Source organism: Oncorhynchus kisutch, unplaced genomic scaffold, assembly GCF_002021735.2.
Source record: "Oncorhynchus kisutch isolate 150728-3 unplaced genomic scaffold, Okis_V2 scaffold3917, whole genome shotgun sequence".
Taxonomy (NCBI): Eukaryota; Metazoa; Chordata; class Actinopteri; order Salmoniformes; family Salmonidae; genus Oncorhynchus; species Oncorhynchus kisutch.
The window spans coordinates 84,072-100,000 of record NW_022265862.1 but is presented as its reverse complement, the minus strand read 5'-3'; the positions used below and the strand labels follow the sequence as shown (position 1 = coordinate 100,000).

Genomic DNA, 15,929 nt, shown 5'->3' with positions numbered 1-15,929 from the left:
CCGAGCTCTGAGAGAGGAGAGGAGGACCTAGAACTGGGACTAGAGGACGAGGACTGAGCCCTAAATACTTTTTTCTTTACATAGTTGAATGTGCTGACAACAAAATTACACAAAAATTATCAATGGAAATCAAGTTTATCAACCCCTGGAGGTCTGCATTTGGAGTCACACTCAAAATTAAAGTTGAAAACCACGCTACAGGCTGATCCAACTTTGATGTAATGTCCTTAAAACAAGTCAAAATGAGGCTCAGTAGTGTGTGGCCTCCACGTGCCTGTATGACCTCCCTACAATGCCTGGGCATGCTCCTGGTGAGGTGGCGGATGGTCTCCTGAGGGATCTCCTCCCAGACCTGGACTAAAGCATCCGAGCGAGACATGATGTCCCAGATGTGCTCAATTGGATTCAGGTCTGGGGAACGGGCGGGCCAGTCCATAGCATCAATGCCTTCCTCTTGCAGGAACTGCTGACACACTCCAGCCACATGAGGTCTAGCATTGACTTGCATTAGGAGGCATATGGTCTTACAAGGGGTCTGAGGATCTCATCTCGGTACCTAATGGCAGTCAGGCTACCTCTGGCGAGCACATGGAGGGCGGTGCGGCCCCCCAAAGATCATTCTCTAAGTACTAAACCTCAGTCTGGTAATGAATGATCATTCTCTAGACCTCAGTCTGGTAAGAATGATCATTCTCTAAACCTCAGTCTGGTAATTAATGATCATTCTCTAAACATCAGTCTGGTAATGAATGATCATTCTCTAAACCTCAGTCTGGTAATGAATGATCATTCTCTAGACCTCAGTCTGGTAATGAATGATCATTCTCTAAGTACTAGACCTCAGTCTGGTAATGAATGATCATTCTCTAGACCTCAGTCTGGTAATGAATGATCATTCTCTAGACCTCAGTCTGGTAAGAATGATCATTCTCTAAACCTCAGTCTGGTAATTAATGATCATTCTCTAAACCTCAGTCTGGTAATGAATGATCATTCTCTAGACCTCAGTCTGGTAATGAATGATCATTCTCTAGACCTCAGTCTGGTAATGAATGATCATTCTCTAAACCTCAGTCTGGTAATGAATGATCATTCTCTAGACCTCAGTCTGGTAATGAATGATCATTCTCTAGACCTCAGTCTGGTAATGAATGATCATTCTCTAAACCTCAGTCTGGTAATTAATGATCATTCTCTAGACCTCAGTCTGGTAATGAATGATCATTCTCTAGACCTCAGTCTGGTAATGAATGATCATTCTCTAAGTACTAGACCTCAGTCTGGTAATGAATGATCATTCTCTTAAGTACTAGACCAGTTGAGCTAGTAGCTTGAGGAAACTATTCAACGAGGGTTGAATCAATGTCGTTTCAACATCATTTGTCAAAGTATTTGTGACGTGACATCGAGGTGGAAAAAACATTCAGATTTCAACCTTCGAAACAGAGAACAAATGAATCGTCATGAATAAGGAACCATGGAAATGAGTCCAAATAAACCCTGTTTAAGCTAAACGTCAGATGGTTTGCAGCATGGATCAGATGAGATGGAGGCCGTTACCACTGAAAACTAAATCATAGGGCCGTTTTAGTTTTTAGTTTTTTATCCCATTGAGGTTGAAAAAAAGAGTTGGGGAACCACTACACAACAACACACAGAGAGAAACACACAATCACACACAGAGAGAAACACACAACAGCACACAGAGAGAAACACACACATAGAGACACACAACAACACACAGAGAGAACACACAACAGCACACAGAGAGAAACACACACATAGAGACACACACAGACAGACAGAGAGAAACACACAGAGAGAAAGACAGAGAGAAACACACAGAGAAACACACACACAGAGACACACACAGAGAGAAACACACAGAGAGAAACACACACATAGAGACACACACAGACAGACAGAGAGAAACACACACACACAGACACACACAGAGAAACACACACATAGAGACACACACAGACAGACAGAGAGAAACACACAGAGAAACACAGACAGAGAGAAACACACAGAGAAACACACATAGAGACACACACAGAGAAACACAGACAGAGAGAAACACACAGAGAAACACACACACACAGAAAGAAACACACAGACAGAGAGGCACACTTCCATTAGTCTGCCTCAGGGTAAATCCCTAGATGAGGAATGGTGTGTGTGGGTGTGTGTGGGTGTGTGTGTGTGTGTGTGTGTGTGTGTGTGTGTGTGTGTGTGTGTGTGTGTGTTGTGTGTGTGTGTGTGTGTGTGTGTGTGTGTGTGTGTGTGTTGTGTGTGTGTGTGTGTGTGTGTGTTGTGTGTGTGTGTGTATGTGTGTGTGTGTGTGTGTGTGTGGGTGGGTGTGTGTGTGTGTGTCAGCATTTTGACGGAGGAGAGGAAAGCAAAAAGTCCTTGACAACCTCCCACTCCCCTTCCCACCTCCCCTCTTCTCTTATCCTCTGATGGTCTTTATTATGGGGGATGGGGGGAGGATGAGAGATGTCTGGGATGGAGGGTAAGATGGGGGAGCTAAAAGCAATGTAGGGTGAGAGCTGATGACCTTCCTAACAGAGATCTTTCTCTCTCTCCCCCCCTTTCTCTCTCTCTCTCTCTCTCTCTCTCTCTCTCTCTCTCTCTCTCTTTCTCTATCCCCCTTTCTCCCTCTTTCTCCCCCCATCTCTCTCTCTTTCTCTCTCTCACCCCCCCTTTCTCTCTCTGTTTCTCTCCCCCCCCCCTTCTCTCTCTCCCCCCCTTTCTCTCTCTCTCTCTCTCTCTCTCTCTCTCTCTCTCTCTCTCTCTTTCTTTCTCTATCCCCCTTTCTCCCTCTCTCTCCCCACATCTTTCTCTCTCTCACCCCCCCTTTCTCTCTCTGTTTCTCTCTCTTTCTCTCTCCCCCCTTTCTCTCTCCCCCCTTTCTCTCTCCCCCCTTTCTCTCTCCCCCCTTTCTCTCTCCCCCCCTTTCTCTCTCTCTGTCTCTCTCTCTGTGTTTGAAAGCACTAGATGTATTCATGTATATATAGACTGTATGGTCACTATGGGGAAGCTCTAGCAGGGCAGAAATTAATCCATTCTGCTGCCTATGTTTGTCTATGGAGATTGCATGGCTGTGTGTTCTATGTTATACACCTGTATACACTTGAAGGGGTGTACACATATATAGTGTAGTTAGTCCACATACTGCTGGCCATGTAGTGTATCTGTTTCTCTCTCTGTTCATTGATGTTTCTCTGGCGATGGTATCCATGGTAACAGCAGGTAGAGCCAATGTCAGATGCCATAGCAACCAGGGCAGAGAGAGGCAGAGAGGAAGAGCGAGGAAGAGTGAGGCAGAGAGAGACAGAGCGAGGCAGAGCGAGGCAGAGAGAAGCAGAGAGAGAGAGAGGCAGAGCGAGGCAGGGAGAGGCAGGGAGAGGCAGAGAGAGACAGAGAGAGGCAGGGAGAGGCAGAGAGAGACAGAGAGAGGCAGGGAGAGGCAGAGAGAGACAGAGTGAGGCAGGGAGAGGCAGAGAGAGGCAGGGAGAGGCAGAGAGAGACAGAGAGAGGCAGGGAGAGGCAGAGCGAGGCAGGGAGAGGCAGAGAGAGGCAGGGAGAGGCAGAGAGAGACAGAGAGAGGCAGGGAGAGGCAGAGAGAAGCAGGAGATGCAGAGGGAGGCAGAGCGAGGCAGGGAGAGGCAGAGAGAGGCAGGGAGAGGCAGAGAGAGACAGAGAGAGGCAGGGAGAGGCAGAGCGAGGCAGGGAGAGGCCAGGGAGAGGCAGAGAGAGGCAGGGAGAGGCAGAGAGAGGCAGGGAGAGGCAGAGAGAGACAGAGAGAGGCAGGGAGAGGCAGAGCGAGGCAGGGAGAGGCAGAGAGAGACAGAGAGAGGCAGGGAGAGGCAGAGAGAGGCAGAGAGAGGCAGGGAGATGCAGGGAGAGGCAGAGAGAGGCAGGGAGAGGCAGAGAGAGACAGAGAGAGGCAGGGAGAGGCAGAGAGAGGCAGGGAGAGGCAGAGAGAGGCAGAGAGAGGCAGGGAGAGGCAGAGAGAGGCAGAGCGAGGCAGGGAGAGGCAGAGAGAGGCAGGGAGAGGCAGAGAGAGACAGGGAGAGGCAGGGAGAGGCAGGGAGAGGCAGAGAGAGACAGAGAGAGGCAGGGAGAGGCAGAGAGAGGCAGGGAGAGGCAGAGAGAGGCAGGGAGAGGCAGAGCGAGGCAGGGAGAGGCAGGGAGAGGCAGAGAGAGGCAGGGAGATGCAGGGAGAGGCAGGGAGAGGCAGAGAGAGGCAGAGAGAGAGAGCTGAGTGGTATTGTGTGTTAGTGTTTGCTGTGACAAACTGTGACCTGTAAACAGATTATATCAGAAGACCATTTCTGCTGAGGACTACGGTCCAGGTTCTGTGTTGTGTTTGTCTGAGGACTACGGTCCAGGTTCTGTGTTGTGTTTGTCTGAGGACTACGGTCCAGGTTCTGTGTTGTGTTTGTCTGAGGACTACGGTCCAGGTTCTGTGTTGTGTTTGTCTGAGGACTACGGTCCAGGTTCTGTGTTGTGTTTGTCTGAGGACTACGGTCCAGGTTCTGTGTTGTGTTTGTCTGAGGACTACGGTCCAGGTTCTGTGTTGTGTTTGTCTGAGGACTACGGTCCAGGTTCTGTGTTGTGTTTGTCTGGGGACTACGGTCCAGGTTCTGTGTTGTGTTTGTCTGGGGACTACGGTCCAGGTTCTGTGTTGTGTTTGTCTGAGGACTACGGTCCAGGTTCTGTGTTGTGTTTGTCTGAGTACTACGGTCCAGGTTCTGTGTTGTGTTTGTCTGAGGACTACGGTCCAGGTTCTGTGTTGTGTTTGTCTGGGGACTACGGTCCAGGTTCTGTGTTGTGTTTGTCTGAGGACTACGGTCCAGGTTCTGTGTTGTGTTTGTCTGAGGACTACGGTCCAGGTTCTGTGTTGTGTTTGTCTGAGGACTACGGTCCAGGTTCTGTGTTGTGTTTGTCTGAGGACTACGGTCCAGGTTCTGTGTTGTGTTTGTCTGAGGACTACGGTCCAGGTTCTGTGTTGTGTTTGTCTGAGGACTACGGTCCAGGTTCTGTGTTGTGTTTGTCTGAGGACTACGGTCCAGGTTCTGTGTTGTGTTTGTCTGAGGACTACGGTCCAGGTTCTGTGTTGTGTTTGTCTGAGGACTACGGTCCAGGTTCTGTGTTGTCTTTGTCTGGGGACTACGGTCCAGGTTCTGTGTTGTGTTTGTCTGAGGACTACGGTCCAGGTTCTGTGTTGTGTTTGTCTGAGGACTACGGTCCAGGTTCTGTGTTGTGTTTGTCTGAGGACTACGGTCCAGGTTCTGTGTTGTGTTTGTCTGAGGACTACGGTCCAGGTTCTGTGTTGTTTTTGTCTGAGGACTACGGTCCAGGTTCTGTGTTGTGTTTGTAGTATCTGAGGAGTTCAGTCATGTCTCTCAGAGCAGCGAGGACAGATTGTCATATTCCCAGACTATAAGCCTATTAGGGGGGAGGGGGTGATGGGGGGGTGCCCATTGGCTGGGGCGGAGGGGGGATGGAGCTGTACCCTGGGGTGGGGTAGGAGGGGGTGAAGGAGGAGGAGGAGGGTTGGACGGGGATTAGCTACCTCTTAAAGTGGCACTAATGACTCCAGTCTCCTTTCACCTCATTTAATACCTACAATTTACTGAACAAAAGGCACCTCTCCATAGGTGGTCCAGGTTAGGAGGGAGGGAGGGAGGGAGGGAGGGAGGGAGGGAGGGAGAGAGAGAGAGAGAGAGAGAGAGAGAGAGAGAGAGAGAGAGAGAGAGAGAGAGAGAGAGAGAGAGAGAGAGAGAGAGAGAGAGAGAGAGAGAGAGAGAGAGAGAGAGATTCATTCCGAGCCCTGCCCTAGGAATTGGAATGTGTTCTACAACAGACTAATCAGACAGGTGTGGAATGTGTTCTACAACAGACTAATCAGACAGGTGTGGAATGTGTTCTACAACAGACTAATCAGACAGGTGTGGAATGTGTTCTACAACAGACTAATCAGACAGGTGTGGAATGTGTTCTACAACAGACTAATCAGACAGGTGTGGAATGTGTTCTACAACAGACTAATCAGACAGGTGTGGAATGTGCTCAACAACAGACTAATCAGACAGGTGCTTTATTTGTCTGTGTGTGTGTAGGTCCGTCGCGGGGCTGGTTCCAGCGCTCTAAGGTTCTCCAGGTACAGGCCTGTGTCAGGATGGTTCTAGAGTGGACTAGGAAGGCGGGGCTTAGTTACCTGGCAGACAAGTTCTTCAACAAGTTCAACAGCGCTGTCAGCATCCTGGCCACACCTCCTCAGCAACTAACACAGGTAACATCAAATCAAATCAAATCAAATTTATTTATATAGCCCTTCGTACATCAGCTGATATCTCAAAGTGCTGTACAGAAACCCAGCCTAAAACCCCAAACAGCAAGCAATGCAGGTGTAGAAGCACGGTGGCTAGGAAAAACTCCCTAGAAAGGCCAAAACCTAGGAAGAAACCTAGAGAGGAACCAGGCTATGTGGGGTGGCCAGTCCTCTTCTGGCTGTGCCGGGTGGAGATTATAACAGAACATGGCCAAGATGTTCAAATGTTCATAAATGACCAGCATGGTCGAATAATAATAAGGCAGAACAGTTGAAACTGGAGCAGCAGCACAGTCAGGTGGACTGGGGACAGCAAGGAGTCATCATGTCAGGTAGTCCTGGGGCATGGTCCTAGGGCTCAGGTCCTCCGAGAGAGAGAAAAAAGAGAGAATTAGAGAGAGCATATGTGGGGTGGCCAGTCCTCTTCTGGCTGTGCCGGGTGGAGATTATAACAGAACATGGCCAAGATGTTAAAATGTTCATAAATGATCAGCATGTTCGAATAATAAGAAGGCAGAACAGTTGAAACTGGAGCAGTAGCACAGCCAGGTGGACTGGGGACAGCAAGGAGTCATCATGTCAGGTAATCCTGGGGCATGGTCCTAGGGCTCAGGTCCTCCGAGAGAGAGGAGAGAATTAGAGAACGCACACTTAGATTCACACAGGACACCGAATAGGACAGGAGAAGTACTCCAGATATAACAAACTGACCCTAGCCCCCCGACACATAAACTACTGCAGCATAAATACTGGAGGCTGAGACAGGAGGGGTCAGGAGACACTGTGGACCCATCCGAGGACACCCCCGGACAGGGCCAAACAGGAAGGATATAACCCCACCCACTTTGCCAAAGCACAGCCCCCACACCACTAGAGGGATATCTTCAACCACCAACTTACCATCCTGAGACAGGGCCGAGTATAGCCCACAAAGATCTCCGCCATGGCACAACCCAAGGGGGGGCGCCAACCCAGACAGGATGACCACATCAGTGAATCAACCCACTCAGGTGACGCAGGTGACGCACCCCCCCATCACACACCTGACCTCTAACCCTGTCAGCATCCTGGCCACACCCCCTCAGCAGCTAACACAGGTAACATCACACACCTGACCTCTGACCCTGTCAGCATCCTGGCCACACCCCCTCAGCAGCTAACACAGGTAACATCACACACCTGACCTCTGACCTCTAACCCTGTCAGCATCCTGGCCACACCTCCTCAGCAGCTAACACAGGTAACATCACACACCTGACCTCTGACCTCTAACCCTGTCAGCATCCTGGCCAGACCCCTCAGCAGCTAACACAGGTAACATCACACACCTGACCTCTGACCTCTAACCTTTTCTCACCTTAAAGGTCCAATGCAGCCATTTTTATATCAATAAAATCATTTCTAGGTAACAATGAAGTACCTTACTGTGATTGGTCACAAATATTTATCTCTATATATTCTGATATATTTATCTCTCTATATATTTCTCTCTATATATTCTGATATATTTATCTCTCTATATATTTATCTCTCTATATATTCTGATATATTTATCTCTCTATATATTTATCTCTCTATATATTCTGATATATTTATCTCTCTAAATATTCTGATATATTTATCTCTATATATTTATCTCTATATATTCTGATATATTTATCTCTCTAAATATTCTGATATATTTATCTCTCTATATATATTCTGATATATTTATCTCTCTATATATTTATCTCTCTATATATTCTGATATATTTATCTCTATATATATTCTGATATATTTATCTCTATATATTCTGATATATGTATCTCTATGTATTGTGATATATTTATCTCTATATTTTCTGATATATTTATCTCTATATATTTATCTCTCTATATATTCTGATATATTTATCTCTCTATATATTCTGATATATTTATCTCTCTATATATATTCTGATATATTTATCTCTATATATTTATCTCTCTATATATTCTGATATATTTATCTCTCTATATATTCTGATATATTTATCTCTCTATATATATTCTGATATATTTATCTCTCTATATATTTATCTCTCTATATATTCTGATATATTTATCTCTCTATATATTCTGATATATTTATCTATATATATATTCTGATATATTTATCTCTCTATATATTCTGATATATTCATCTATATATATATTCTGATATATTTATCTCTCTATGTGACTTGGAAGTGGCTGTGTGTGGACCACCCCAGTGTCTATATTTTCAGATATATTTATTTATATACTGTATGTCTTTATACATTGAACACAAATATTAATGCAACATTCAACAATTTCAAAGGTTTTACTGAGTTACAGTTCATAGAAGGAAATCAATCAATTGAAATAAATGTATTAGGCCCTAATCTATGGATTTCACAAGACTGGGCAGGAGTGTAGCCACGGGTGGGGGAGCCAGGCCCACCCACTGGGGAGCCAGACCCACCTACTGGGGAGCCAGACCCACCCATTGGGGAGCCAGGTCTGGCCACTGGGGAGCCAGCCCCCCCCTCTGGGGAGCCAGACCCACCCACTGGGGAGCCAGACCCAGCCACTGGGGAGCCAGGCCCAGCCACTGGGGAGCCAGACCCAGCCACTGGGGAGCCAGGCCCACCCACTGGGGAGCCAGACCCACCCACTAGGGAGCCAGGCCCAGCTACTGGGGAGCCAGACCCACCCACTGGGGAGCCAGACCCACCCACTGGGGAGCCAGGCCCACCCACTGGAGAGCCAGACCCACCTACTGGGGAGCCAGACCCAGCCACTGGGGAGCCAGGCCCACCCACTGGGGAGCCAGACCCACCCACTGGGGAGACCACCCCAGTCTGATGCTAGTCTATATATTCTGATATATTTATGTATATATTTCTAGATGAGTTGGAAGGGGCTGTGTGCAGACAACACCAGTCTGATGCCAGTCTATATATTCTGATATATTTATGTATATATTTCTAGATGAGTTGGAAGGTGCTGTGTGCAGACCACCCCAGTCTGAAGCCGGTTCAGCTGCATGGCCTGTTGACTCAGTACCAGTTGACAGCTGAGATGGGGCCTGTTCCAATCTGGCAGCCCAGCAGTGAGGATGAGGCATACATATACAGGACAGGTACCTGCTGGGGGGGGGGGGGGTTAACATGTCTGTGTGGATTCTAACCCCTGGTCTGCTGTGTCTGTGTGGATTCTAACCCCTGATCTGCTGTGTCTGTGTGGATTCTAACCCCTGATCTGCTGTGTCTGTGTGGATTCTAACCCCTGGTCTGCTGTGCCTGTGTGGATTCTAACCCCTGGTCTGTTGTGTCTGTGTGGATTCTAACCCCTGGTCTGTTGTGTCTGTGTGGATTCTAACCCCTGGTCTGCTGTGTCTGTGTGGATTCTAACCCCTGGTCTGTTGTGTCTGTGTGGATTCTAACCCCTGGTCTGTTGTGTCTGTGTGGATTCTAACCCCTGGTCTGTTGTGTCTGTTTGGATTCTAACCCCTGGTCTGTTGTGTCTGTGTGGATTCTAACCCCTGGTCTGCTGTGTCTGTGTGGATTCTAACCCCTGTTGTGTCTGTGTGGATTCTAACCCCTGTTGTGTCTGTGTGGATTCTAACCCCTGGTCTGTTGTGTCTGTGTGGGTTCTAACCCCTGGTCTGTTGTGTCTGTTTGGATTCTAACCCCTGGTCTGTTGTGTCTGTGTGGATTCTAACCCCTGGTCTGCTGTGTCTGTGTGGATTCTAACCCCTGTTGTGTCTGTGTGGATTCTAACCCCTGACCTGTTGTGTCTGTGTGGATTCTAACCCCTGGTCTGCTGTGTCTGTGTGGATTCTAACCCCTGGTCTGTTGTGTCTGTGTGGATTCTAACCCCTGGTCTGTTGTGTCTGTGTGGATTCTAACCCCTGGTCTGTTGTGTCTGTGTGGATACTAACCCCTGGTCTGTTGTGTCTGTGTGTATTCTAACCCCTGGTCTGTCTGTGTCTGTGTGTATTCCAACCCCTGGTCTGTCTGTGTCTGTGAGTATTCTAACCCCTGGTCTGTGTGTATTCTAACCCCTGCTCTGTGTGTGTCTGTGTGTATTCTAACCCCTGCTCTGTGTGTGTCTGTGTGTATTCTAACCCCTGGTCTGTCTGTGTCTGTGTGTATTCTAACCCCTGGTCTGTGTGTATTCTAACCCCTGCTCTGTGTGTGTCTGTGTGTATTCTAACCCCTGGTCTGTGTGTATTCTAACCCCTGCTCTGTGTGTGTCTGTGTGTATTCTAACCCCTGCTCTGTGGGTGTCTGTGTGTATTCTAACCCCTGGTCTGTGTGTGTCTGTGTGTATTCTAACCCCTGGTCTGTGTGTATTCTAACCCCTGGTCTACGTGTATTCTAACCCCTGCTCTGTCTGTGTCTGTGTGTATTCTGACCCCTGGTCTGTGTGTATTCTAACCCCTGGTCTGTCTGTGTCTGTGTGTATTCTAACCCCTGGTCTGTCTGTGTCTGTGTGTATTCTAACCCCTGGTCTGTGTGTATTCTAACCCCTGGTCTGTCTGTGTCTGTGTGTATTCTAACCCCTGGTCTGTCTGTGTCTGTGTGGATTCTAACCCCTGGTCTGTCTGTGTCTGTGTGTATTCTAACCCCTGGTCTGTCTGTGTCTGTGTGTATTCTAACCCCTGGTCTGTCTGTGTCTGTGTGTATTCTAACCCCTGGTCTGTGTGTATTCTAACCCCTGGTCTGTCTGTGTCTGTGTTTATTCTAACCCCTGGTCTGTCTGTGTCTGTGTGTATTCTAGCCCCTGGTCTGTGTGTATTCTAACCCCTGGTCTGTCTGTGTCTGTGTGTATTCTAACCCCTGGTCTGTCTGTGTCTGTGTGTATTCTAACCCCTGGTCTGTCTGTGTCTGTGTGTATTCTAACCCCTGGTCTGTGTGTATTCTAACCCCTGGTCTGTCTGTGTCTGTGTGTATTCTAACCCCTGCTCTGTGTGTGTCTGTGCCCCTCCCCCAGTGGACCTTTTGGAGAGTTTCGAGAACCACCCCCCCATCGTCCTCCCCAGTGGGGGGTTCAGTGTGGACCTGGACAGTGACTGTCTAGAGGACAGCATCTATAGGCAACTGCTCTATGTGAGACACTTCCTCTGGGGGCTACGCACACACACTCACACACACACTCACACACACCCCACTGTCAACAGCACACACACTCACACACACCCCACTGTCAACAACACACACACTCACACACACCCCACTGTCAACAACACACACACTCACACACACCCCACTGTCAACACCACACACACTCACACACACCCCGCTGTCAACAACACACACACACACCCCGCTGTCAACAACACTCACACACACCCCGCTGTCAACACCACACACACTCACACACACCCCGCTGTCAACAACACACACACTCACACACACCCCACTGTCAACAACACACACACTCACACACACCCCGCTGTCAACAACACACACACACACCCCGCTGTCAACAACACACACACTCACAATCCCACCGCGGTTAACGGGACTGGAACGAGCACGAGCACCGGGACGAGTACCACACCCGCAGACTGGCAGGAAGCACAGGTAGGTCACGTGATGGACACACACACACACACACTCACACTCACACACACACACACACACACACACTCACACACACACTCACACACACTCACACTCACACTCACACTCACACACACACACTCACACACACACTCACACACACTCCTTGCAGTAATCTGGGCCATGTGCCTCAGCAGCTGTGGTTCTTTAGCAGTTACCAGTAATCTGTTTCATGAAATACCAAAGCCCTCTAAGGCATCCTCTCTCTCACACACACACACACACACATCTACCCTGGAGGAGCCAAGTCCCAGACATGACATCTACCCTGGAGGGACCAAGTCCCAGACATGACATCTACCCTGGAGGGACCAAGTCCCAGACATGACATCTACCCTGGAGGAGGAGCCAAGTCCCAGACATAACATCTACCCTGGAGGGACCAAGTCCCAGACATGACATCTACCCTGGAGGGACCAAGTCCCAGACATGACATCTACCCTGGAGGAGGAGCCAAGTCCCAGACATAACATCTACCCTGGAGGGACCAAGTCCCAGACATGACATCTACCCTGGAGGGACCAAGTCCCAGACATGACATCTACCCTGGAGGGACCAAGTCCCAGACATGACATCTACCCTGGAGGTACCAAGTCCCAGACATGACATCTACCCTGGAGGAGCCAAGTCCAAGACATGACATCTACCCTGGAGGTACCAAGTCCCAGACATGACATCTACCCTGGAGGAGCCAAGTCCCAGACACAAGTCTCAGACATGACATCTACCCTGGAGGAGCCAAGTCCCAGACACAAGTCCCAGACATGACATCTACCCTGGAGGTACCAAGTCCCAAACATGACCTCTACCCTGGAGGAGCCAAGTCCCAGACATGACATCTACCCAAGAGGTTCCAAGTCCCAGACATGACATCTACCCAAGAGGTTCCAAGTCCCAGACATGACATCTACCCTGGAGGTACCAAGTCCCAGACATGACATCTACCCTGGAGGAGCAAAGTCCCAGACATGACATCTACCCTGGAGGTACCAAGTCCCAGACATAACATCTACCCTGGAGGTACCAAGTCCCAGACATGACATCTACCCTGGAGGAGCCAAGTCCCAGACATAACATCTACCCTGGAGGTACCAAGTCCCAGACATGACATCTACCCTGGAGGAGCAAAGTCCCAGACATGACATCTACCCTGGAGGTACCAAGTCCCAGACATGACATCTACCCTGGAGGAGGAGCCAAGTCCCAGACATGACATCTACCCTGGAGGAGGAGCCAAGTCCCAGACATGACATCTACCCTGGAGGAGGAGCCAAGTCCCAGACACAAGTCCCAGACATGACATCTACCCTGGAGGAGCAAAGTCCCAGACATGACATCTACCCTGGAGGAGCCAAGTCCCAGACATGACATCTACCCTGGAGGAGCCAAGTCCCAGACATGACATCTACCCTGGAGGTACCAAGTCCCAGACATGACATCTACCCTGGAGGAGCCAAGTCCCAGACATGACATCTACCCTGGAGGAGCCAAGTCCCAGACATGACATCTACCCTGGAGGTACCAAGTCCCAGACATGACAGCCATGGTAATCAGATTAAGGCTTTAGGACCAGTAAGTAGTGAATCAGGAAGGCTGGATGGATAATTCTCTGGTGTTACTGAGAGAGGCCCACTGCAGGCAACACACACACAGTCCTGCCTTTAACAGTGTTCTAACTGTGTTGTTTTACCCCCCCCCCCTCCAGAGGGAGTTCCCTCCGTCCCACAACAGTCCCCGGTCAGGAGGGGTGGAGGAGTGGGTGAGGGACAGAACCCCAGGCCAATGTCACAACAGTGTGAGGAGAAATGGCACCGCCCCCCAACTCCGGCCGACAAACCATGACCCTTCGTGCCTCCTGACTTCGCCCAACACGCCCCGGAACCCCGAGGGGGGTGGGGCTGACCTGGATGGACACGCCCCCCAGGTCAACGGCTGCAGTAATAGCAGACCTTCAACGGACAGGAAGAAAAGCAACGGACTAGAGGGTAAAGACTCCTGTTTATATATGGGTAATATACACAACGGACTAGAGGGTAAAGACTCCTGTTTATATATGGGTGATATACACAACGGACTAGAGGGTAAAGACTCCTGTTTATATATGGGTAATATACACAACGGACTAGAGGGTAAAGACTCCTGTTTATATATGGGTGATATACACAACGGACTAGAGGGTAAAGACTCCTGTTTATATACGGGTGATATACACAACGGACTAGAGGGTAAAGACTCCTGTTTATATATGGGTAATATACACAATGCAATAGAGAATTATCCAAGACGGGTAAAGACACATAGGCAGGTCCAGAATGATTGGTTACTAGTCCAATAATGGGTTAACTGCCTGTTCAGGGGCAGAACGACAGATTTGTACCTTGTCAGCTCGGGGGGTTTGAACTTGCAACCTTCCGGTTACTAGTCCAACGCTCTAACCACTAGGCTACCCTGCCGTCCCTACACTCTAACCACTAGGCTACCCTGCCGTCCCTACACTCTAACCACTAGGCTACCCTGCCGTCCCTACACTCTAACCACTAGGCTACCCTGCCGTTCCTACACTCTAACCACTAGGCTACCCTGCCATCCCTACACTCTAACCACTAGGCTACCCTGCCGTCCCTACGCTCTAACCACTAGGCTACCCTGCCGTCCCTACACTCTAACCACTAGGCTACCCTGACCCCCCTCCTCTCTATCCACTAGGCTACCCTGCCGTCCCTACGTTCTAACCACTAGGCTACCCTGCCGTCCCTACGCTCTAACCACTAGCCTACCCTGCCATCCCTACGCTCTAACCACTAGGCTACCCTGCCGTCCCTACGCTCTAACCACTAGGCTACCCTGCCGTCCCTACGCTCTAACCACTAGGCTACCCTGCCGTCCCTACGCTCTAACCACTAGGCTACCCTGCCGTCCCTAAACTCTAACCACTAGGCTAACCTGCCGTCCCTACGCTCTAACCACTAGGCTACCCTACCGTCCCTACACTCTAACCACTAGGCTACCCTGACCCCCCTCCTCTCTATCCACTAGGCTACCCTGCCGTCCCTACGTTCTAACCACTAGGCTACCTTGCCGTCCCTACGCTCTAACCACTAGCCTACCCTGCCGTCCCTACGCTCTAACCACTAGGCTACCCTGCCGTCCCTACGCTCTAACCACTAGGCTACCCTGCCGTCCCTACGCTCTAACCACTAGGCTACCCTGCCGTCCCTAAACTCTAACCACTAGGCTACCCTGCCGTCCCTACGCTCTAACCACTAGGCTACCCTGCCGTCCCTACACTCTAACCACTAGGCTACCCTGCCGTCCCTACACTCTAACCAGTAGGCTACCCTGCCGTCCCATTATTGGCACCCTTGTTAAAGTGATTAAATATTTTTGTTTAATGTATAAACGGAGTAGACCGAACATTAGCCACACTCCCCCTCATAGCTTTCACCTGTCTATGTCATGGAAATAGCAGGTGTCCTTAATGTTTTGTGATCTCAGTATATATATATATTTTTTAAAATATCTGCACAAAAATATAAACGCAACAAGCAACAATTTCAACGATTTTACTGAGTCACAGTTCATAGAAGGAAAGCAGGCAATTTTTATTAATTAATTAGGCACTAATCTATGTATTTCACATGACAGGGGTGCAGCTTTGGGTGGGCCTGGGAGGGCCCACCCACTGAGGAGCCAGGCCTAGCCAAACAGAAAGAGACTTTATTACAGACAAAACTACTCCTCAGTTTCATCAGCTGTCTGGGTGGCTGGTTTAAGACGATACTGCAGGTACAGAAGCCGGATGTGGAGGTCCTGGGCCGGACTGGTTACACGTGGTCTGCGGTTGTGAGGACGGTTGGACTTACTGCCAAATTCTCTAAAACTACGCTGGAGGCAGCTTATCGTAGAGAAATGAACAACAGATCTGGTGGATATTCCTGCAGTCAGCATGCCAATTGCACGCTCCCTCAAAACTT

At 49.3% G+C, this 15,929-nt stretch overlaps 1 protein-coding gene across 1 annotated transcript in view; it reads left to right on the top strand.

Annotated features, from left to right (window-relative positions):
• Nucleotides 1–15,929, top strand: part of LOC116372105 (ras-associating and dilute domain-containing protein-like) — a 77,240-nt gene that overhangs the window by 47,996 nt on the left and 13,315 nt on the right. Inside the window, 5 exon segments of the mRNA XM_031821194.1 lie at nucleotides 6,132–6,304; nucleotides 9,317–9,467; nucleotides 11,324–11,562; nucleotides 11,740–11,916; nucleotides 13,661–13,940. Coding sequence (XP_031677054.1) covers nucleotides 6,132–6,304; nucleotides 9,317–9,467; nucleotides 11,324–11,562; nucleotides 11,740–11,916; nucleotides 13,661–13,940 — 1,020 coding nt within the window.